This window comes from Megalobrama amblycephala, linkage group LG1 (genome assembly GCF_018812025.1).
Source record: "Megalobrama amblycephala isolate DHTTF-2021 linkage group LG1, ASM1881202v1, whole genome shotgun sequence".
Lineage (NCBI taxonomy): Eukaryota > Metazoa > Chordata > Actinopteri > Cypriniformes > Xenocyprididae > Megalobrama > Megalobrama amblycephala.
The window spans coordinates 18,064,345-18,088,762 of record NC_063044.1 but is presented as its reverse complement, the minus strand read 5'-3'; the positions used below and the strand labels follow the sequence as shown (position 1 = coordinate 18,088,762).

General features: G+C 41.1%; 1 protein-coding gene and 1 long non-coding RNA gene across 3 annotated transcripts; one reads left to right on the top strand and one right to left on the bottom strand.

Moving 5' to 3' along the window:
• Nucleotides 1-3,077: 3,077 nt before the first annotated feature.
• Nucleotides 3,078-15,953, top strand: LOC125264659 (E3 ubiquitin/ISG15 ligase TRIM25-like). 2 transcript variants are annotated; one of them, XM_048184219.1, is made up of 6 exons: nucleotides 3,078-3,771; nucleotides 7,860-7,955; nucleotides 8,029-8,262; nucleotides 13,764-13,923; nucleotides 14,206-14,253; nucleotides 15,124-15,953. In XM_048184219.1, exons 1-6 carry the CDS (start codon nucleotides 3,193-3,195, stop codon nucleotides 15,639-15,641), a joined length of 1,635 nt encoding a protein of 544 aa, XP_048040176.1. In that variant the 5' UTR covers nucleotides 3,078-3,192; the 3' UTR covers nucleotides 15,642-15,953. The 2 variants fall into 2 exon arrangements, with proteins under 2 accessions (XP_048040176.1, XP_048040185.1); XM_048184228.1 differs by lacking the exon at nucleotides 8,029-8,262 and having other exon boundaries at nucleotides 3,083-3,771.
• Nucleotides 9,858-13,292, bottom strand: LOC125264948. The gene is made up of 3 exons (XR_007184176.1): nucleotides 13,155-13,292; nucleotides 10,052-10,126; nucleotides 9,858-9,981 (listed from the first exon to the last, which is right to left on the bottom strand). It is a non-coding gene; the product is annotated as an uncharacterized LOC125264948 (long non-coding RNA).
• Nucleotides 15,954-24,418: the final 8,465 nt, after the last annotated feature.

Below are 24,418 nucleotides of genomic sequence, written 5' to 3'. Positions count from 1 at the left end.
TAAAAATACTGTACAAAAATACGTACTGTAATTATACGATATATGTAAGAAGTATAAAAGTTCTGAGCCGGGGTTGATGCAAGAACTGCGCACAGTGACTGACTTCACCCTCCGGGCGACAAAAGTCATGGAGCAGGCCCCCGTCCATACAGTGTCCACCTTGGGGGTTTAGGAGTGGCTTCTCTGGATAAACCTTGCAGAGATGTGAGATGTCGACAGAGTGCGCTTTCTTGACGCTTCCATCTCGCAAGGTGGCGTCTTCGTTGACACTGTCGAGGACTTCTCGGGCAATCCAGAAGCAGACCGAGGCAATCAGGCAGACATCATGCCCCTGCGTGACACCTCATATGGTGTGTGTGTGTTGGTAGCGAGTGACGCACTGCTTCCTCACTCCCAAAATTTGCTCTTCTTGCCACAGGACAGGAGTTCACACTTCAGGGATGTGCTGCATCCTACAAGAAGCTAAGTAAGAGTTATATCTCACTCTACAATCAATCCCTCTACTTCGGGACACAACACTGTGTGGGTTGGGCCCCTAAGCACCTTCAGCCAATCCTCGACCACCATCTCCTCCTCTGAAGTCAGCAGCAGCTTAGGTCACTCCACGCCATTTACATTCCAGGCAAGCTCAATCGTGCAGCTAACGCACTCTCACAAGAGCTCATGCTCCTGGGGAATTGGAGAATCCATCCTCAGGTTGTCCAGCTGATCTGGAGTCGATTCGGAGATGAACAGAGGGACCTATTTGCCTCTCAGGGGTCCTCCTCTTGCCAGATATTCTGTTCTCTGACTGAGGGGATCCTCGTCTTCTGGACGGAACATGGAGGACTAAGTGACAGCGGAGAACAGCGGGGGTAGACACTGTCACTCGAGCCAGAGCTCTCTCTACGAGGTGCTTTGAAGTGCAGTCTGTTTGCTGAATGGTGTTCTTCCTGCTGGGAATGGAGACTTGGAGACCCCGATTAGCTCAGTGCTTTCTTTCCTGCAACAGAGGTTGGATTGGAGGCTGTCCCACTGCCGCCATTGTGGCACATCACGTTGCAGTGGATGGTAAGTTACTGGGAAAGCACTTCCATATAAACTAGATTCCTGAGAGGCACCAGGAGGCTAAGTCCTTCCAGGCCACACCTTACCACCTCCTGGGACCTCTCTGTGGTCCTCTCAGGATTGCAGAGGGCCCCTTTGAGTTGTCATTGTCAGACTCTCCTTTTCATGATGGGCCATACATTTTCAATAAGAGACAGATCTGGACTGCAGGCAGGGAGGCAGGCACATCACTTCTATGGTGTAAAGTGTCTGAGAAACCACTCTGTTGTAGCATGTGCAGACCTAGCATTGTCTTGCATCCCAGGATAGATGTCATCTTGATGGCAGTATAAGTCTCTGTACATTACCAATATATGCCTCCAGGTCAATGGTACCTTCTCACACATGCAAGTCACCCATGCAATTTTGGACTGATGCACCTCGATACAATGACAGATGTTTGCTTTTGCACCTGTCGCTGACGAAAGTCTGGATGGTCTGTAGAACTGAGAACCCGACAGACTGAGATTTCTCTGGATTCCCTGAATCTTTTCACAATATCATGTGTGGTAGATGTTGAAAGACAAATTATTGTTTGTCAATTCTATTTTGACATTTGGCACAAAGTGGTGTGCCAATACCCTTACCTATTACCAATTCACCTGCTAATCATGGAAAGTTTAAAAAACAGTTTAACTTAGATATTATATATTATTTTCACTTTTATTTTGCCTCTGTCCCTACTTTTTTGGAGTGTGTTGACTCCAAACTCTCCTAGTTTAAGTTTAGATTAAAGACACTCACATCTCTTTAGCCAAGCTTTCACATAATGCATCTCATAATGCATCTCACAAACTTACACTCCAGTTATTTCAGATCAAAAGCATATGACTGTCTATTGCTTGAAATGTTATGAACAGCAGTCATGCCAATTATTTTCCATTTGCTTTTCTGTTTCAACCTCGGGATGCCATCCCAAGTACACTAGCTCCAGTTTGGATCCAGCCTCTTGCTAAGATTTTAGATGGCCCAACACCTGTGAAGAGAGGACACCAACCCCTGCAAGGATGACGCCAACTCTGAATCAACATACAAAACTGCCAAATTTTCTATATATTGTAATCATTATGATCACAGCTTGTAATAATTGCTTTAACTCTTTCCCCGCCATTGACTAATTTTTCTGGCTTTCTGTTTTAATTTTTATACAGTAGGGGGCACTATTACACATCTTCTGAAAGAGTACAGAATCTCTGGATCACAATACAGGCAAGAAGAAAAGGAAAGAAAGAAGCAGAAAAAAAGAGATAAAAGCATTGCTTATGCACGTTGTAATCTTTGGGGAGTTACACGATTTTCTCAGCTTTTTGTTCAAAATGTTGTTTTTTTTATTAAACTTAACTTACACATGTGTTGATCAAAAAAGAATGCATGAACCTCAAATAAAACATTTTTGTTGTTGTTTTAAAGCAGAGGCTTTGTTTTTTCTTTTGATATATTGCATGTTAAGATATTCATTCAACAATATATTCTGGGGACAATAACCCTAGCTGTGGCTTGCAACTTTTAAATTAAAAACGCTGGCAGGGAAAGAGTTAATAAGCTCATTGTTTCTGCCTAAATGAATACGTGATGTTAGCTAACTGCATGATCTGTATTGGAACTGTACATTCTGACATATGGACATTACTGTATAAACATGCATTTTCTATAAAGCTGCTTTGAAATGATATGCATTGTGAAAAGTGCTATACAAACGAATGTACATTTTTAAAAAATAATAATTAAAAATTTACAATACTGTAGTCTAAAGGTGAATACACTACATGACTTCTGCCCTGTCATTTGCCTTGATTTCAAGTCTGGAGAAATTCATCATCTATTCTAGAATTCTGAGTTTCTCATTCATAAATACAATTTTGCTTGGTCATTCATGTGCTCAAAACTCGTAATTGTGATGTTTTGGACTCCACTTAATAGCCACATAAACACAGCAGGAAAGTGACTCTCCTTTACTAGAAATAAAGAAGCTGCTTTACAGACACGCCTGTTTTCCACACGTCACTCAGAAGCAGGAAACTATTTCAGCTTCTCAGTTCAGGAAAACAGAAACTGAAGTACTGTTGAGCTGTTGTGTGTTTGTGTTTCTCTCTCTCATGCAGTAAAATGGCAGAAGCCAGAATTTCAGTCGATCAAAATGAGTTTACATGTCCAGTGTGTCTGGATTTGCTGAAGGATCCAGTGACCATTCCCTGTGGACACAGTTACTGTAAGAGCTGTATTACATGCTGCTGGGATCAGGAGGATGAGAAGAGAGTCTACAGCTGTCCTCAGTGCAGACAGACCTTCAGTCCAAGACCTGCTTTAGGTAAGAACACTATTCTGGCTGAAATGGTGGAGAAACTGAAGAAGACTAAACTTCCTGCTGACTGTTACGCTGGAGCTGGAGACGTGCAGTGTGACGTCTGTACTGGAAGAAAATACAAAGCCGTCAAGTCTTGTCTGGTGTGTCAGGAGTCTTACTGTCAAACTCATTTTGACCGTCATGAGGAATTTCACTCTCGTAAACCACACAAAGTGATCGATGCCACCGGACGACTGCAGGACATGATCTGCCGTAAACATGATAAAGAGCTAGAAATGTACTGTATCACTGATCAACAATGCATCTGTGTGCGGTGTAAGGAGTATGAACATAAAAACCACAACACTGTATCAACTGCAGCACAGAGGACAGATAAACAGGTATGAACTGAGAGAGATTGTTTACACAGAAATTAAAGTGCTGTCTTCATTTACTCACTGTCATGCCGTTCCAAACTGGTTTGACTGACTTTGTTCTGAAGAACTTAAAAGATGATATTTTGAAGAATGTCTTATCTATTTTAGTACATACATTGAAAGTCAGTGGGGTACACAAGCATAAAAGCAAAAAAGTAATCTAAACAACTCTAGTAGTTAAAGGTGCCCTCGAATGAAAAATTGAATTTATCTTGGCATTGTTAAATAACAAGAGTTCAGTACATGGAAATGACATACAGTGAGTCTCAAACTCCATTGTTTCCTCCTTTTTATATCTCATTTGTTTAAAAGACCTCCGAAGAACAGGCGAATCTCAACATAACACCGACTGTTATGTAACAGTCGGGGTTTACGCCCCCCAATATTTGCATATGCCAGCCCACGTTTCCAACATTATAAAAGGCATTAGACAAGGGCAACCAGTATTAACGTCTGGATCTGTGCACAACCAAATCATCAGACTAGGTAAGCAAGCAAGAACAATAGCGAAAAATGGCAGATGGAGCAATAATAACTGACATGATCCATGATAACATGATATTTTTAGTGATATTTGTAAATTGTCTTTCTAAATGTTTCGTTAGCATGTTGCTAATGTACTGTTAAATGTGGTTAAAGTTACCATCGGTTATTACTGTATTCACGGAGACAAGAGAGCCGTCGCTATTTTCATTTTTAAACACTTGCAGTCTGTATAATGCATAAACACAACTTCATTCTTTATAAATCTCTCCAACAGAGTAGCATTAGCCGTTAGCCACGGAGCACTATCAAACTCATTCAAAATCAGAAGTAAACAATATAACAGTATACAATACTCACATAATCCGACGCATGCATGCCGCATGCATGACGAACACTTTGTAAAGATCCATTTTGAGGGTTATATTAGCTGTGTAAACTTTAAGTCACTGTTCAAGGCAAGCGCGAGCTCTGTGGGCATGGACCACGGGATTTAAAGGGGCCGCAGCATAAAATCGGCGCGTTTATAATGATGCCCCAAAATAGGCAGTTAAAAAAATTAATAAAAAAAAAAATCTATGCGGTATTTTGATCTGAAACTTCACAGACACATTCAGGGGACACCTTAGACTTATATTACATCTTTTAAAAACATAATCTAGGGCACCTTTAAAAAAAGAAGTGTGCTTAATTGTAATTGTACATTAAATTAAAAGTATATTTAAAAAAAACTGTACTTGGAAATAATATAATATCAATGAAATGAAAGACCACTTAAGTGTATTTAAACAGACTAAACTTTCATGACTATGTTTCACTTTGTAATAATTTCAAATTAAAAGTTGCTTTAAAGTACATTTTTAATAATATTTAATATTTCAGTTTAACTCTTGTTGTGCGTTAAAGAATTAAACTTATTTTGATGTGTTGACTAACATACTAAAGCACATGTAAAGTACTTAACTATAATTAAAACTGTGTGTTTATACTGAATAAAGTGTGTTAGTCATGAACTGCTCCATGACTTTTGGTTGAGGATCCAATTGCAGTAGTTTACTGAAAGATTAATCCACAATCGAAGTTAAAAATGGGCAAAAGCTCATAAACACAGGGTAAACCATCCAAACCTTAACAGGAACACAGGTAAGAAGAGAAAACCACGAGAGATAGGCAAACAGGGTCAAAACCAAAGAACAAGAAACCAAAGGAGCACTCAGAAATGCATTATAACACTTACAAGATTGAGACTAGGCAGTGAGTTATGGGAAATGTAGTTCATGAGGGAATGACAATAGTCTGATGTGGAGTACCCTCTGATGGCTATCAAGGGGACTCCAGCTGGTGATTGTGACATAGCAGAAGACCACCACAGCTGAGTTGATGGGACTGAAGACCCAATTGGTGAACAGAGGTCCACCAAGGTGTAGCTGGTAACCACTGTGGAGGAGAATGCAGAGCCGAATACTACCATGAGTGGACTCAGGGGCTGGAGTGGGCTCTGGAGCGGACTCATGGGCTGGAGCAGGCTCTGGATGGAACTCATGGGCTAGAGCAGGCTCTGGATGGGACTCATGGGCTAGAGCAGGCTCTGGATGGGACTCATGGGTGGAGCAGGCTCTGTAGAGGACTCATGGGCTGGAGTGGGCTCTGGAGCGGACTCATGGGCTGGAGTGGGCTCTGGATGGAACTCATGGGCTAGAGCAGGCTCTGGATGGGACTCATGGGTGGAGCAGGCTCTGTAGAGGACTCATGGGCTGGAGAGTAGTGTGTGGCCCACACACAAAATGGACATTGCCGCAACAGGTGGTGCAATTAACAGTGGGACCACCTCTGAGACACCTAGACTTGATACCACCACAGAGATGCCAGCACCGATGTCAGGTGTGTTCTCCAAACATGAAGCCAGTCTCCAATGCCTAGGGACAGCCTTGGTAGCTTCAGATGCAACGTTCATAATGGCCAGAAACACTGACGTGGCGTCCATGACGGCTGAGGGCTCTGGCATAGCGTCCATGACAGCTGGAGGCTCTGCCGTGGCATCTGTTACTGCTGGAGGCTCTGGCATGGTGTCCATGGCGGCTGGAGGCTCTGACGTGGCGTCCATCACAGCTGGAGGCTCTGACATGGCATCCATGGTGGCTAGAGGCTCTGGCGTGACATACATAACGGCTTTAGGCTTTGCCGTGGTGGCCATGTTATAAACATGCTCTGGTGTCGGGATCACAGGACTGGAAGGCGCTGAAAGCACAGGACTAGCGACCATTAGAACTGGACATGCTGGTGACCATGGTGGGCCAACATAGCCAACGGAACTTGATACATGATCCAAACCATCACAGGGAAATCCACAAGAGATAGGAAAACAGGGTAAATCCAAAAACAAGCAAATAGGGTCAAAACCTAAGAACAGGAAACCAAGGTAGCACTCAGAAATGCAGTATGACACTTACAAGATTTCATAATGAATAACAGAATGAACCAGGCTTATATAGGCAGAGGTAAAGAGCTAATGAGACACAGATGAAGACAATCATGGATGATGAGACCAGGCAGTGAGTTATGGAAAATATAGTTTGTAAGGGAATGACAATAGTCTGATGTGGAGTGCCCTCTGTTGGCTATCAAGGGCACTCCAGCTGGTGATCGTGACAGTAGTAAAGTGCAACTTCATTATTACAGTATATTTGAGTTTACCATTCATGCTTAGTACATTTGACAGTACATTTTATTTGTAAACATATTTCAAGACAATAGAATTATGAAATTACATATGAAGATTTATTTCAGTCCTACTTAAGTGGGTCAAAAATTCCCTCTCAAGTTCAGCTAATTGCTTTAAATATAAAATTAAACTATCATAGATTTTCATTTCATTGCAATTAACATGCAGTTGTGTGTCTGAAAACATTACATTTAGTTCACACAAGTATAATCTTTTAAACTATATTATTTTTCCATAATAAGTACACTTTTTGAAAGTATACTACTTTTTGAAAGTATACTACTTTTGAAAGAGCCAAATTTTGATTCACAAATCAAGTTAAATCATTGATCAACCCATGAATGCAGAACCAAAATCAAATATGATGACATCAAAAACATCAAACTTCACTGGTGTTTGTGTCATGACATCATGATGTTTAGTCATGTGACTGTGACATGCAAGAATTAATGAGGTTTGATGTTATTAATGTGTCACCATATTTTGTTTGGCCTCAGTTTGTAAACAGCTGAGACATTCTTCAAAATATCTTCTGTTGTGTCTCACAATAGATAGAAAGTCATGCAGGTTTGGAACGACATGAGGGAGAGTAAAAGATGACAGAATTCAATTTTAAAAAATAAAAAAACTATAAAACTAGATACTGATGAAATACTACTGACATTTCAGTTTCATATTCATTCATAATCTCATTTCAGGAAACTATGAATCTGTGGTTTGAACCTACAGTATAAACTTATCATGCTAGATCTTTAACCCTCCACCAATTCTGGATTCATGTAACTTCAGTTTTTTGTGTGTGATTGTAGTTTTAAGTGTCATTTGCTGTTATTGGTTTTTCCTCCAGAATCAGCTGAAGGAGACGCAGATAAAGATCCGTCAGAGAATCCAGCAGAGACAGAAAGATCTTCAGCAGTTGAGAGAGGCTGTGGAGTCTCATAAGGTGAGTCTGGAGAAGAAGAGAAGTTTGAGACATCTCAGTTTGGACTCTGTGATTGTGATGTGTGTCCTAACAGTGCTCTGCACAGACAGCAGTGGAGGACAGTGAGAAGATCTTTACTGAGCTCATCCGCTCCATTGAGAGAAGCCGCTCTGAGGTCACACAGCTGATCAGAGATCAGGAAAAGGCTGCAGTGAGTCGAGCTGAAGGACGAATGGAGCGACTGGAGCAGGAGATCAACGATCTGAGGAGGAGAGATGCTGAGCTGGAGCAGCTTTCACACACACATGATCACATCCATTTCCTGCAGGTAACAGAGATCTAGAAGAACAAGATCATAGTGGACTTGAGCAAGAGAAACATTTCATGAGAGCAGAATGAGCCGCTGACTGAGATGTTGTCAGGAATTCAGTCAGATTCAGTCCAGTGTTTGTTATCATATAATCATCAGTCAGACTCTCATCTGATCGTCTTCTGTTTAAAGATGACACTTACAAAGACCTGGAAATCTCATAGGATTTTTCTGGAATAACTATTTAGGTGGCAAACACAATTAACTATTTTTTCCTTCTGATTTCTTCTGTCATGATGAAATCAGTGAACTTGATGGTATCAATTTCCACCCAACTAGATTTTTCAACTAGATCTTTTTAATGAAATATTTTATTTATTCTACATTATTTTCAGTAATTGTCACCAAAATTGGGTCAGGTGATCTTCAAACCAGATAAGATTCATAATTATTTGCATGTAACACATTGATGAATTTCTTTATGAGAACTCCAAACAGGAAGTGAGGCTGTATATTAGCAATGCTTATTAAAACCAATCAAAACCTGACCTTGGGATCGTGCCTTAAGGGTCCTTGTGAAATTTCAGTGCCACTAACCAGTCAAAAGTTACAATAATGGTCAATCTACTCAAAGCCTCTGAACTGCTTTTCCTCTGCAAATCTTCTCAACTCTACAACGTGACTCCATTGATTTGCTTAACCTGTTACATGCAATTATGTTCTTAGCAGATGTTTTATCATCTGAACCATTTACTAGAAAGTTCACACATAGTCCCTTCCTTGTGAAAAAGAAGTATGCTTAATTGTACTGAATGTGCATTTGTAGTCAGAGGTGGACAGTAACGAAGTACATTTACTTGAATACTATACTTAAGTACACTTTTTGAGAATCTGTACTTTACTTGAGATTTTTTTTTTTTTTTTTGGAAACTTGTGACTATATCTATATTATCTATATTTGAAAGACAGATATCGTACTTTTCACTCCAATACATTTCTATCAGTGTCCTAGAGTAGAAAGTCGTTAGGTTAGCAGCTTCAGTGGATGATTTTTTTTCTTCTTTAAAGCATGATTGTTTTTTTGTTTTTGTTTTTTTTGCAGGTTTAAATCAGCCTATCAACAATTAATCTTGTAGAGTCACATGTTGTAAAGTTATTAGGGTTGTTGGCGATGCATCAGTGCTGTGCAGACCAATTGGCGTATGACATCAAAGTACCACGAGAGTACACACTTAAGTAGACTTTTAAAAAGTGCAAAGATAATAGAAGAAATTATGAAATTACATTTAAAGATACTTAAATCCTAATCAAGAGATTCAAAAAGCACTAAATATTAGCTAATTGCATTTATTCTACAGTATAAAACTGTCACAGATCAGCCAGGCTCCCTCACCAACCAATCACAGTGCACTCCCTCTCCTGAGTACTGATCACACTTACCTGCCACTCATCAGCACACTCATCATGCTGGCTTTATAAGCACACACCTCAACCCACTACAGTGTCCAGTCTCATTTGCTCATGATAGACTTATTCCCTGTATCTCTAAATGATTTCTCCAAGCAAGATTATCCAGCATCTCCCAGTACTTACCTCCAGTGCTTCTCCATCGTGTTCTCCTCATCATCGTCCTCCATCGTCTCTGTGTGTGCACTCACCGTCCATTGAGTGTGTATGTGTGTGTGTGTGTGTGCATGTGCATCCATCTTCCATCTGCTCATCCACAATCTCCTGGACCTGTAAGAAAAAAGGCTGATATCGTCATCTACATCCTCTCTGCTAAAGTATCATTGCTCAGTTTACTCACCTGATATTCTGCTCCAACTCAGTTGCTGTCAATAAACTTCCTGTTAACCGCTATCTCTGTGTTCTGAGTATACTTCTGTAACAGAAGACCGGACATCAAGGATTGTTACAACAACATGAGTTCATCCGACCCTTTCCAGGAGATCAAGGATTCCCTTCGTCGGATCCTCACCACCGCCCTGGAGATGCAGCCTCATCTCTACCTCACAGACAAAGCTAAAATAGTGTTCATCTCCCTGCTGACTGGGCGAGCGATCCAATGGGCCAAAACCATCTGGGCCAAAGCTGGTACAGTTACTCAGTCCTTAAATAAGTTAATCGAACATTTCTGGGAGGTTTTCGGTAGACCAGCAGGAGATTCCTCAGGAGGTGAGCAACTCTATCATCTTCGTCAAGGTTCCATGTCTGTTAATGATTATGATCTCAAGATTAGTACTCTCGCAGCTGCCAGTGGATGGAATGAGTGCTCACTCCTCACCACCTATCGGGAGGGATTGGAACTGAGAGTGCGGCTGCATCTTACTGCATACGATGATATCATCAGGCTAGAGCACTCCATCCAGCTGTCCATCAGATTCGCCTCCCTTATGAACCAGGCAACAAACCCATGCAATTAGAAACCACAAGACTTTCATTTGCTGAGCGGCAGAGGTGGCTGACCCAGGGCTTGTGTTTATAGTGTGGTGCAGCGGGGCATGTCATCTCTGCATACTCAATCCATCCTCCTCGACCCATGGTGAGTGTTATTAAGCTTTCAGTTGTAAATATGTAACCACTCACCACTGTTGTAATGCTTACTACTGCCGATGTTTCTTTTCTAGTCAATGCCCTCCTCGACTCCGGGTCAGCTGGGAACTTTCTGGTGCCCTCTGTTGCCAGCTCAACTTCACGACCACAGCCACCCAGACTATCCACCAGGTCCAATCGGTAACTGGCAACCCCCTCAGCCGAAAGCATGTGCGGTGCATTGTTGGTCTTCTCCAGCTACGTGTTGGTCAAATGCATGTTGAAACCCTCCATCTCCTGGTTCATGTTGAAACCCTCCATCTCCTGGAAGTATGGGGAAATCCTGAAGTGGGGCAAGATGTGCTTTCCTGACTGTTTCCCTCAGACGCCTCATCCTCCAGTTCACTCCAAATCTCTTCTAGTTTGTTCCACCTCCATTGAAAGCCTTCTAGAGAAATAGTTAGTTGACACTCCATATTGCTCCGCCCCCATTCAGTGATGTCTTCTGCCCGAATAGAGCCTCAAAGCTGCCTCCACATCGGCCATGGGACTGCGCCATTGATTTGCTTACGGGTGAGTCAGTGCTCCATGGGAAAATCTACCCACTATCCATCCCTGAGCAGAAGGCCATGGAGGAGTACATTGAAGAGGCTCTACAAGAAGGCTACATCCGCCCTTCAACATCCCCTGCTGCTTCGAGTTTCTTCTTCGTGGCCAAGAAGGACGGAAGCTTGAGGCCTTGTTTTGATTATTGAGCACTGAACAAAATTACTGTGAAGTTCAGATATCCACTTCCCCTCGTCCCAGTGGCATTAGAACATCTTCACAGAGCCACTGTTTTCACCAAGTTGGACCTCTGCAGCATCTATAACCTCATCTGGATATGTAAGGGGGACGAGTGGAAGACAGCTTTTGTGACCCCTACTGCACACTATGAATACTGCATTATGCCATATGACCTGGTCAATGCCCCTTCATATTCAAGGATTTAATGCACAAGGTGCTCCAGGAGTTCCTCCACAAGTTCATCCTAGTCTACATTGCTGATATTCTTGTCTACTCCATGCCTGAGAGAATCCCGTCTGTTCCTCAAAGCCGAGAAGTGCTCTTTCCATCAGTCCTCAGTGCAGTTCCTTGGGTACAACATCAGTAGCATTGGCATCCAGATGAACAAGGGGAAGGTCGAAGCCATCAAGAACTGTCCAGTTCCCACAACCATCAAAGAACTCCAAAGTTTCCTTTGTTTCTCAAACTTCTACAGGAGATTCATTCATAATTACAGCTCCATCGCCTTTCCACTCATTATTCTCCTGAATAACAAGCCCAAGTCTCTGTCCTGGTCACCATCTGCAACCGAACCTTTCAACAAACTCAAAGAGGTATTCACCAGCGCACTGCTCCTCATCCATCCAGAGCCCGAGAAACCATTCATCGTCGAGGTAGATGCATCCACCACCGGGATAGGAGCAGTGTTGTCTCAGCAGCAGGGGTTTTGCAATATGTCACCAGAGCACAAAGCACTCCCCTCATTCACTCTGCTCACTCATCTCTGGGCACTGGCCACCCAGGGGCCAATGGTATCCTTTCGTTGCTAAGAGAGCGCTTCTGGTGGCTCAGCATGGCCAGGGATGTGAGAAGGTTCGTACAGGGATGTCAAGACTACACCGTCTCAAAGAGCCCTCGCCATTTCTGGTGGTTATTGACCATTTCTCCAAATCCTGTCATCTTCTCCCCCTCAAAGGACTTCCCACGACCATGGAAACAGCAGAGCTCATGTTTAACCACATCTTCCAATACAGAATTCCTGAAGACATTGTATCTGACCATAGACCCTAGTTCATCTCAAAAGTTAGGAAAGGGTGTGACCATCAGTGTGATCGTCAGTCTCTCCTCTTGATACCATCCCCAGTAGAACAGGCAGATAGAGAGAGAAAGATCCAAGAGATTGGCCGCTTCCTTTGAACTTTCTGCCATGGCCACCAGAACTCTTGGAACCAGTTCCTGGGCTGGGCTGGGTACACACAGAACTCCCTTCATCAGCCTACCACTGGACTCACTCCCTTCCAGTACGTACTCGGTTACCAGCCCCCTCTCTTCCCGTGATCCGGAGAGCTGTCTGATGTTCCATCTGTCGACTACTGGTTCCGAGAGAGCGAGAGGATCTGGGACGCAGCTCACCACCAGCTTCAGCGGGCTTTGTGCCAACGCAGGATGATAGTCGACCAGGGACATCAGGATGCGCTTGCCCTGCAAGAAGCTTAGTCCCAGATACATTGACCCCTTCACCATCACCAAGCACATCAATCCAGTCAGTTACCAACTCCCTCCTCACTACAGAATTGACCTCACATTCCATGTGTCTTTTTCTGAAACCTCACCATTCTCCAGTTTCCATCTCCACAGAGCCTGGTCCTGCAGTGGAACCCCCACTGTGTGTGTGCGCGTGCGCGTGCATCCATCTTCTATTTGCTCATCCACAATCTCCTGGACCTGTAAGACAAAGACTGATATCATCATCTACACCCTCTGCTAAAGTGTCATTGCTCAGTTTACTCACCTGATATTCTGCTCCAACTCAGTTGCTGTCAAGAAACTTCCTGTTAACAGCTATTGCTGTGTTCTGAGTATACTTCTGTAACAAATGCATTAATTTAATTACAATAATGGTTATAATTATAATTTGAAAAATAATTAAGTGCCTGAAATCTTTACATTCAATCTACTCTTAAGTATATATATTTTTTAAATTATTTCTGTGATAATTTAAAAGCATGCTAAAGTGCACTTCTTTTTCACCAGGAGTGTACTTGTCAAATACTACAGTTTGTAGCATTAAATAATGAATATGAGAAGAATGTATCTGATTGTGTGAAAGTGCTGGATTGAGGCGAGTTACTGAAGATCAACAAGAGCCGCAGAGATCTGATATAGTGCAGGTTATTGGCTGAAGTGTGGAGCTGATGAGTTTTGATTTGTGTTTTCTGTAGAGTTTCCAGTCTCTCTCAGCACCTCCTGAATCTACAGACGAACCTGACGATCCCTTCAGTTCTCTCTTATCTTTTGATGGCATGAGAGAATCTGTCCGTCAGCTGAGAGACAAACTGGAGGATTTCTGCAAAGGAGAGATCAAGAAGATCTCTGACAGAGGTAAAGTCCTGGGCCTCAATTTTAAAGACATGTGTAGAAAGATCCTAAATATGAACATACAGCAGTTTCTGAAATGTTCCAGCGATTTATATAACATCCAATTGAACAAAAAAGTTCTTAAAACTTTAAGATTTATAAAGAATAAAACTTTATAAATCAGTTCATCTTAAATTCAAGTGTAATGTGAACAAGCTCATCAAATCCACCTTCAGAAAAGCCACAAATATCCCTTGATGGTTCAGTACGGCACTCATCATCACTCATGTCTGTTTATTTCCACAGTCACATTTACCAACATATATCCCAAGATCAAGAATGACTTCCTGCAGTGTAAGTCACTAAGAAAACAAACAGGAAAACTCACTGAATGTGTTCATGTTCTTCCTGAGAAGAGTTTAAAAATTGATCATGTAAATTATGATTTGCACTGGATATCGATTAGCTGTACTGAGACACTGATGATACACTGAACATGAAGAGTTCAGATATATTAAGGGCCAGTTGTTCAAAAGTAATCTGAATGGATTTCGGCTATCAGATTGGATCAAATCTTGAAAATGGGTTGTTCAAAAGGGGAAAAAAAAGGATTCTGAAATCAGATTAGATCACAAAACCCAGTATTGGTTTTGATCTAGATAAAATCATCAGTTTGTGTTGTTCAAAACTTTTTAGTAAGATTGGGATACCTTTGATCCAAAAAATCTGGATTTATACTGATCCCATCAGAATGGCAGAAGCTCTTGATTAATTAACTTTTAAAGTAATAAATTAGGAGACATTAGGCTACATATTTAGCCTTTCGGTAGCCTACTGTAAAGTAAAAGAGATTTTGCTGCAATAAAATAATCCCCAAACAGCTGTAAATATAAAAAAAAAATTGTATTTAATTCAAAGTGTTTTTAATCATTGTTTGTAAACTACATTGGCACAATCATAAGAGATGAACCAGTTCTTCGCGAGCAAAGGCAAAGTTTCTCACGTGAATGCTAAGTTTTGAAATGTCTTTCTATCACCATGTCCCTTTAATCTGAAAAAGTGTGTATCTGGATCAGGGTGATCCAATCCAATTTTGCTTTAAACATTTTCCATTGGATTTCCAAATCCAGATAATTCTGATTCAGATTAAACTTTTTGAACAACTGGCCCTAAAAGATCAGACAGATTCATAATTCCTGATTCTGATGTGTTTCTCTTCATCAGATTCCCATCAGCTCACTCTGGATCTGAACACAGTGCATAAACGCATCTGTCTCTCTGAGAAGAACAGAGTGATTACTAACACTGACACAGTCCAGCCGTATCCTGATCATCCAGACAGATTTGATTATTATCGTCAGGTGTTGTGTAGAGAGAGTGTGTGTGGACGCTGTTATTGGGAGACTGAGTGGAGTGGGAATTATGTGCGTATATCAGTGTCATATAAGAGCATCAGCAGGAAGGGACAGGGTTATGAGTGTGCGTTTGGATATAATGATCAGTCTTGGAGTTTGGACTGCTATTCCTCCAGATACTCATTCATACATAATAAGATAAAGACTGCTCTCCCTGTAAAGTCTATCAGCTCTAGAATAGGAGTGTATGTGGATCACAGTGCAGGAATTCTGTCCTTCTTCAGCGTCTCTGACACAATGAGCCTCATCCACACAGTCCAGACCACATTCACTCAGCCGCTCTATCCTGGGTTTTTTGTTTGGTCTGGATCAGTGAAACTGTGTTGATGTTTCAGAATAGATTGTAGAGAGGTTTTACCCATCATACTTTGAGCTTCATGAGAAATCAGTAACAGTGAGATGATACAGAGTCTCTTTTATTTCCTCTTCTTTACGTTAATACAGCTGAACTTCATAAAATGAAATAACAGAATAAATGTATGTATTAAATCCTCATAGAGACAGCCCTATGCCAAGTGTGCTATTAGTATACTTCTTTTAAACTAAAAATAAGAAAGTATACTTTTAGCATACTTTTTATATACTTCTCAGAAATATACTTAAAATTGCACTTAAGTATACTAGACTTATACTGACAGAAAAGTCTATCCATTGGTTTCACAGACAGGGCTTAAGCTAGTCCTAGACTAAAATGTTTAAGCTGTTTTAACTAAAGGCAACTTGCTCTGACATATCTTAAAATATGTCACTGCCATTGTTTCATCTCAAGATGCATTTATAAAAGCTACTTAAATACCCTAATTTAACTAGGGCCTAATCCTGTCTTAGTCTAAGCCATGTCTGTGAAACCGGGCCTGTGTATATTTGGACAATACTTGTGCTCAATCTTTTGATTGAGATATACTTAAAAGTATAATTAAGTATTCTAAGTATACTTGTTTTAATCTTTTATTTGAGTAGCCTATTAACCCTTTGAGCGGTACGGTCCCACATATGGGATTTTTATTTCAGTGCCCCTGGGCGTACGGTCCCACATATGGGATTTCGAACGTTCAGCGACGTCACATAACTGCCAGATTCAAACTGTGCTTTCGCGCTCTGGCTGTGAGACGGACGCGCGCAGCTTTTGTCATATATCACAGGTATGCAGTGTTTTCAGCCACATAACGTTTCTTTTAAGGTTTCAGGCATTTAGATACGCATAAGTACCATTAAAACAATATATTTAGAGTTTATAAAATACACACTGATGTCAGACATCAGTGGAAGGAGCAATAACAATCCATTCATAAACAATTTGCCGATATTTATTCATATCAGACACACATAATGGGCCCAAGTAACTACAAAGTTTACTCTATTATTCTTCCAGTTCACCAGCCACTTACTTGCATATATTTCGGGAGAAACTGATGAATTCACCTGCTGTAAATCCGACTGACAGGACTCTGCGAACTGAGGGGCAAACTAAGATAGCGGCGCCCATCTCACGTTATAGATCAAGATAAAGATCATTTATAAAGGCTTTTAAACGACAAAACACACTCACTTACATATATTTGAGGATCGGAATATCAGATAGTTGATGACATGGTAAGCAAGTTTGTTAATATTTTAAATAAAAAGAAAAAACAAAATAATAGCGATCCACCTGTCATACAGTGTTATTGTGGCTGCGCTCAGCTCGTGACACGTAAGACGCGTCGCTATGGAAACATTAAAGGTCCCGTTCTTCGTGATCCAATGTTTCAAACTTTAGTTAGTGTGTAATGTTGTTGTTAGAGTATAAATAAAATCTGTAAAATTTTAAAGCTCAAAGTTCAATGCCAAGCGAGATATTTTATTTAACAGAAGTCGCCTACATCGAACGGCCAGTTTGGACTACATCCCTCTACTTCCTTCTTTAATGACGTCACTAAAACAGTTTTTTGACTAACCTCCGCCCAAAATAAAGACACTTTTACAATAACACTGAGCGCGTGCATCTCCACGTTATGGTAAGAGGCGTGACCTTTCCGGGCAAGATGCGCTAAGCTGCTGTCGAATCACAACACAGGAACCGCTGGCACAATCAGAACTCGTTACGTATTTCTGAAGGAGGGACTTCATAGAACAAGGAAGTCATCAGCCCGTTTTTATGACAGTGGAAACAGCGGTATACAGATAAGTAAATTATGTGAAAAATACTGTGTTTTTTTACACGCGAAACATGAACACATGTTATATTGCACACTATAAACACAATCAAAGCTTCAAAAAACACGAAAAACGGGACCTTTAAAGGCAAACGTTCTAAAATAACGGTCGCCTTAACCCTTTGAGCGGTACGGTCCCACATATGGGATTTTTATTTCTGTGCCCCTGGGCGTACGGTCCCACATATGGGATTTCGAACGTTCAGCGACGTCACATAACTGCCAGATTCAAACTGTGCTTTCGCGCTCTGGCTGCGAGACGGACGCGCGCAGCTCTTGTCATATATCACAGCTATGCAGCGTTTTCAGCCACATAATGTTTCTTTTAAGGTTTCAGACATTTAAATATGCATAAGCACCATTAAAACAATACATTAAGAGTTTTATAAAATACACACTGATGTCCGACATTAGTGGAAGCAGCAATAACAAATATAATTTGCCGACATTTATTCATATCAGACGCACATAATGGGCCTAAGTAACTATAAAGTTTACTCTATTATTCTTCCAGTTCACCAGCCACTTACTTGCATATATTTCGGGAGAAATTGATGAATTCACCTGCTGTAAATCTGACTGACAGGACTCTGTGAACTGCAGCGCAAACTAAGATGGCGGCGCCCATCTCGCATTATAGATCAAGATAAAGATCATTTATAAAGGTTTTAAAACGACAAAGCACACTCACTTACACATATTTGAGAATCGGAATATCATATAGTTGATGACATGGTAAGCAATTTTGCGAATATTTTAAATATAAAAGGAAAAACTAAATAATAGCGATCCATCTCTCATACAGTGTTATTGTTGCTGCGTTCAGCGCTCGTGACACGCAAGACGCGTCGCCATGGAAACATTAAAGGCAAACGTTCTAAAATAACGGTCGCCTTAAAAAAACTCACTCTGGGGGGGACAGTTAGAATATTTTAAACTCACGATCGAAAGGGTTAAAAAACTCTGGGGGGGACAGTTAGAATATTTTAAACTCACGCTCGAAAGGGTTAAATACTTTTTTCACATAGTTTTACATACTTTCTTATAAACTTACATTGTTTGAAAATATTGATTTATAAAGAAAACAGATGTGTTCCTTAAATGAGTATGTGAATTTTTGTGTAGGCTAGTCCACTCATAGTGTACATAGGAATTTACTTCAAATCTAATTTACTCTTTCCCAGCCATTCACTGAATTTTATCCATGTTTTCACTGTTATACGGTAGGGAATGCTGTTATGCATCTTCTGAAAAAGTACAGAATCTCTAAAACACAGGCAAAGAAGCAGAAACAAGTGATAGAAGATTGTTCACGCAAATGTAAAATAACATGATCCTCAAACAGCATGTAAATCAAAACTGCCTAACTGAAATGTTGACCCAGGATGAGCTATAGGACTGTGATGCTTTGGTGGTGTTAATAGACTTAATCTACTCCATCTGTGTTTTGATCATCTTTCTGAATCCCATCCGGATGTGGTCTTTTACCACAATGCAATTTTCTCAGCTTTTTGTTTAAAATGTTGCCCTTTTTTAATGAACCTTACCCACGTTTAAGTGTTGTTAAAAAAAAAAAAAGATTCATGAAGCTAGAATAAAATGTTTTTAAAATGGAAAGAGTTAAAGTACAGTTAAAAGTATATTTCAAGTATATTTAAAAAAAAAAACTAAATAGGAGGAACATAGTAGTATACTTAAAGTGCAAAAATAATATATAAAAAGTAAACTATAAGTGTGATGTTATGTTCACTTAAAGAAAACTTACAAGTATACTTGCACTAAATTAGTAGTTTACTGAGAGTTTACTCATATACTAAAACTGTACTAGTATTAAAATAGTAAACTACTAGTATACTTATAAGTTCACTTGTAGTACAGATGCAAATGAAAAATGAGAAACGTAGCTGTGAACTGTGAACTAGTAAACTGTGCACTTAAAATTCACTACTGTTAAAATTATAGTACACTTAAACGTATACTTCCAATTTGGTCCCAAGCAGTACTGAAATAGTACACTTACAAGTTTACTACTAGTACATTGCTACTAGCATACTTACTACATGAAATATACTTTAAAAATATACTTGAACATTACTTAAGTATACTTCATGAAATGACATGATATAACATGAATTGAAATCACATTCCTTTAGTTTTTATTGTGGTGACAAATAAATACATAACTCATTTTTATTATTACTATCAAAAGTACCTTTCAGTTAAATGAAAGGTACAAACACAGGGTTCATTACAAAATGAGCAGATTGAGGATAGTGTGATTTTGAATATTGAAATAACAGAAACATTTGTGAACATTGTAAAGAGAGAAGATGTGGAAAATGACATGGAGAAAATAGTGTTAGAAAAAAAGAAACACTGAGTTCCCTTTCATGGGAACATCAATGCTGTGTCGAACACATTGGGATCACCTCTGCATGATTACGTCTTGAAGCACTTGTGAAATGGAACCGAAGCACTTGTGAAATGGGTGACGGGACGTCAGAGCGGGTGACGTCACACACCAGGAAACTATAAAGCACTCCTGAGAACAAAGAACACCAGCTTCTGTGTCTTCAGCAAGCGCTCTGTGATATTGTGTGTCTTATTTGGTCCCCGCCGACCCTCTGAGGAGGGCCGGCCAGCGTTTGATTTGGTTGTTCCCTGCCAGTTAGCTACTTAAGGGCGCCAAGTCGAGTGCACAAAAAACACCAGAGGCCAGTCTTGAGAGACTGGTTCCCTTAGTAGAATTTTTGGCAGAATGGAAACTTCTCCCCAATATTTCTCGATGGGTGCTGCTCACAATAGAAAAGGGTTACAGAATACAATTCGGGTCTCGCCTGCCCCGGTTCAACGGGGTCCTCCCTACGGTGGTGGACCCCGAGCAGTCTCTGGTAATGGAACAGGAGGTTATGACACTCTTGCAAAAAGGAGCTATAGAAAGGGTTTCTCCTCCCAGCAAGCTGTCAGGGTTTTACAGCCATTACTTCATTGTTCCAAAGAAGGATGGAGGGTTGCGTCCTATTCTAGATTTACGCATGTTATATTGCTCTGTGCAAAAGCTCAAGTTCACGATGCTTACACTCAAACAGATCACCACACAGATCAGGTCCGAGGACTGGTTTGTGACAATAGATCTGAAAGACGCTTACTTTCATGTATCCATCCATCCTCAGCACTGGAAGTTCCTCAGTATTGCTTTCGGGGGCGAAGCTTATCAATACAAGGTTCTTCCGTTCGGCCTAGAACGTTCACCCCGCACATTCACAAAATGGGTGGATGCAGCTCTGGCTCCCCTGAGACTCCACAGCATCCGCGTGTTAAATTATATTGACGATTGGTTGATTCTAGCTCAATCCGAGCAACAGGCAGTTCAACATCAAGATGTTGTTCTTGCCCATATGAGAAAGTTAAGGCTGAGACTTAATGCCAAGAAGATTGTGCTTTTTCCAGCTCAAACTACCAGCTATTTAGGAGTAGTCTGGGATTCCACCACGATGCAGGCACGTCTGTCTCCTGCTTGGGTGAATTCCATTCTCTCAGCCGTGAATGGGGTGAAATTTGGCCAGTCACACACTGTAAAACAGTTTCAGAGACTGTTGGGTCTGATGGCAGCTGCGTCCAATGTGATACCTTTTTGCCTGCTGCACATGAGACCATTACAGCGGTGGCTCAGGACCAACGGGTTTTCTCAGAGGCGAAATCCTTTTCACATGATCAAGGTCACGCGGCGATGCCTTCGTACCTTAGTCATGTGGAAGAAGCCTTGGATCCTGTCCCAGGGACCTGTGTTGGGGGCTCCTTCTCATCATGTAATGCTAACAACGGATGCTTCTCTCACAGGCTGGGGGGCGATCATGAGTGGTCGGCCGGCTCAGGGTCTTTGGGAGGACCATCTACTTTCCTGGCACATAAATTGCTGGAAATGATGGCGGTATTTCGAGCACTCAAATACTTCCTCCCAGACCTGAGGGGCTACCATGTGATGGTTCGCACAGACAACATGTCGGTGGTCTCTTATATCAACCATCAGGGGGGTCTGAGGTCTCGCCAGTTGTGCAAGTTAGCCCATTGGATCCTCCTGTGGGCCCAGGGGAAGCTCCTCTCCCTGAGAGCAGCTTATATCACAGGGCATCAAAATGTGGGGGCAGACATCCTGTTGAGGCAGGGACCGAGGCCCAGGGAATGGAGATTCCACTACCGAGGTTGTGGAGACCATACTCCACTCCAGAGCTCCTTCCACGAGAAAATTTTATGCGTATAAATGGAAGCTGTTTGCTACTTGGTGTAGTCAACTTGGGGTGTACCCGGGTGTACCAGGTGGACCCGTTCCACTCCTCTATCAGTCACGTACTGCGATTTCTCCAAGAAAAATTCTCGGATGGTCTATTCCCTTCTACTTTGAAGGTTTATATAGCAGCTTTCTGCTTATCATGCTCCTTTGGGGGGATCTTCTGTGGGAAGAGACCCCCTAGTTATACGCTTTCTCTGTGGTAACCAGAGGCTGAGGCTTTCTGTACGTACAAGAACTCCAGCCTGGGACTTGGCTATTGTGTTGGAAGGGTTAGCTGAGGCTCCCTTCGAACCTTTAGAGGAGGTGTCTGAGAAATTCCTCGCTCTAAAAACCATCTTCCTGTTGGCTATCATCTCTTAAAAGAATTGGAGATCTTCGAGCATTTTCTGTTGTTCCTTCATGTCTGGAATTTGCGCCTGGTATGGTCAAGGCTTTCCTGGATCCTAGATCTGTGTATATACCCAAGGTCCCCACTAATGTCCCAGGGCCTATCATACTGCAGGCCTTCGGTCCTCCTCCTTTTGCTAATCCGGATCAGGAAAAACTTAATCTGCTTTGCCTGGTTAGGGCTTTAGACACTTATGTCCACAGAGCTGCCCTGTGGCGAAAAACTGAACAGTTATTTGTCTGTTATGAGTCTCCTAAGAAGGGAGGCCCTGCGTCTAAGCAGAGAATGAGCAAGGGGTGGTCGAGACCATCTCTCTTTCTTATGAGTCATCCGGGCAGCCTTCACCTTTGGCTGTCCGGGCACACTCTACTAGGGGTATGGCTGCCTCAAAGGCTTTGATCTCGGGGATCCCCCTCAATGAGATATGTGATGCGGCTGGGTGGTCCTCTCAGCATACCTTCATTAGGTTTTATAACCTTGATTTGGGCTCCACTCCAGGGTCCTCGGTGCTCTCGTCTCAAAGATAACAGACAGGCACTTGGTACTTGTCATAGTTGGGATAGGGTTCCCAATGCGTTCGACGCAGTGTCAATGTTCCCATGAAAGGGAATGTCTCGGGTTACGTTTGTAACCCTGGTTCCCTGAATAGGGAATGAGACGCTGCGTCAGTTAGCCATACTCCCTGCACGCCTGTGAGCATCTTGCTTCAGCCAATCAGAAGCTGGTTTTCTTTGTTCTCAGGAGTGCTTTATAGTTTCCTGCTCCGTGACGTCACCCGCTCTGACATCCCGTCACCCTATTGGTTCAATTTCACAAGTGTTTCAAGACGTAATCACGCAGAGGTGATCCCAATGCGTTCGATGCAGCATCTCATTCCCAATTCAGGGAACCAGGGTTATAAACGTAACCTGAGACGATTTCACATACTGTGTCAATTATAGAGAAGCAAGAAGAAGACAGAAAAGAAAAAGCACATAATAACTATTCTAGTTGGTAACACTTTACTTGAAGGGGTGTGCATAAGACTGACATGACACCTTCATAATCATGACATGACACGTGTCATGAATATGAAGGAGGTTTTATGAATGTTTATGACAACTGTCATTAAGTGTAATTTGCTCAATTATGTCATTTTTAATGCAAAGATGACATTGTTTGAGATGTCCGAGTTATGACAACTTGATATAAACCAATACATCGTAACCTGTCAGTGTCTTTGTCATGACAACTTGACATCATTTAGCTTTATGGGTTAACATTGCATTAAACTGTCATGTGGTTGGTTTTGACATGAGGCCATTATAATAGTGTCATAAATATGTATCTTGAGCTCAAGTACAGTGGTACAAATTGAACTTGTCATTAAAATGTCATTAAGTGACAATACTCTGACAAATAATTTTATAACAGCGTCATGACTATTTTTCATTTCATGTTTTTTTTGTTTTTGTTTTTTTAAGTTTCCTCCAACAGAAGGTCAGATAATAGACAATTTCAAATTTCGTAAAAAAGATGACACTGTTATAAAATAATGGTAACACTTTATTGTAGGGTCTTTTAACTAGTTTCTTATTACTATTAGCATTCATATGGCTAAAATATTGGCTGTTTATTAGTACTTATAAAGCACATATTAATGCCTTATTCTGCATGATCTTATTCTACATTCTTAATCCTACACAATACCTAAACCTAACAACTATAATAAGCAGTAAATTAAGAGTTTATTGAGGGAAAAGTTATAGTTAATCGTTTATATATGTGTTCCCTATACTGAAGTGTTACCAAAATAATGTAATGTAATGTTAACCCATAAAGCTAAGTAGTTTTTTAAGTTTGATAATTAATCTCCTATGTCATGTTTATGACAGGTTATGATGTTTTGCTAATGTCACGTTGTCATGACAAAGACACTGACAGGTTATGATGTATTGGTTTATGTCAAGTTGTCATAACAAAGACATCTCAAACAATGTCATCTTTGCATTAAATATGACATAATTGAGCGAATGACATTTAATGACAGTTGTCATAAACATGCATAAAACCTCCTTCATATTCATGACATGTGTCATGTCAAGATTATGAAGGTGTCATGTCAGTCTTATGCACACCCCTTCAAGTAAAGTGTTACCTTTTAGTTAAGCTGCACGTTACTTCACCGTAATCTTTTTAATCTCGAATCTTTTCTTTTTTTCTGTTTTTTGCAACATCAACACTGATACTA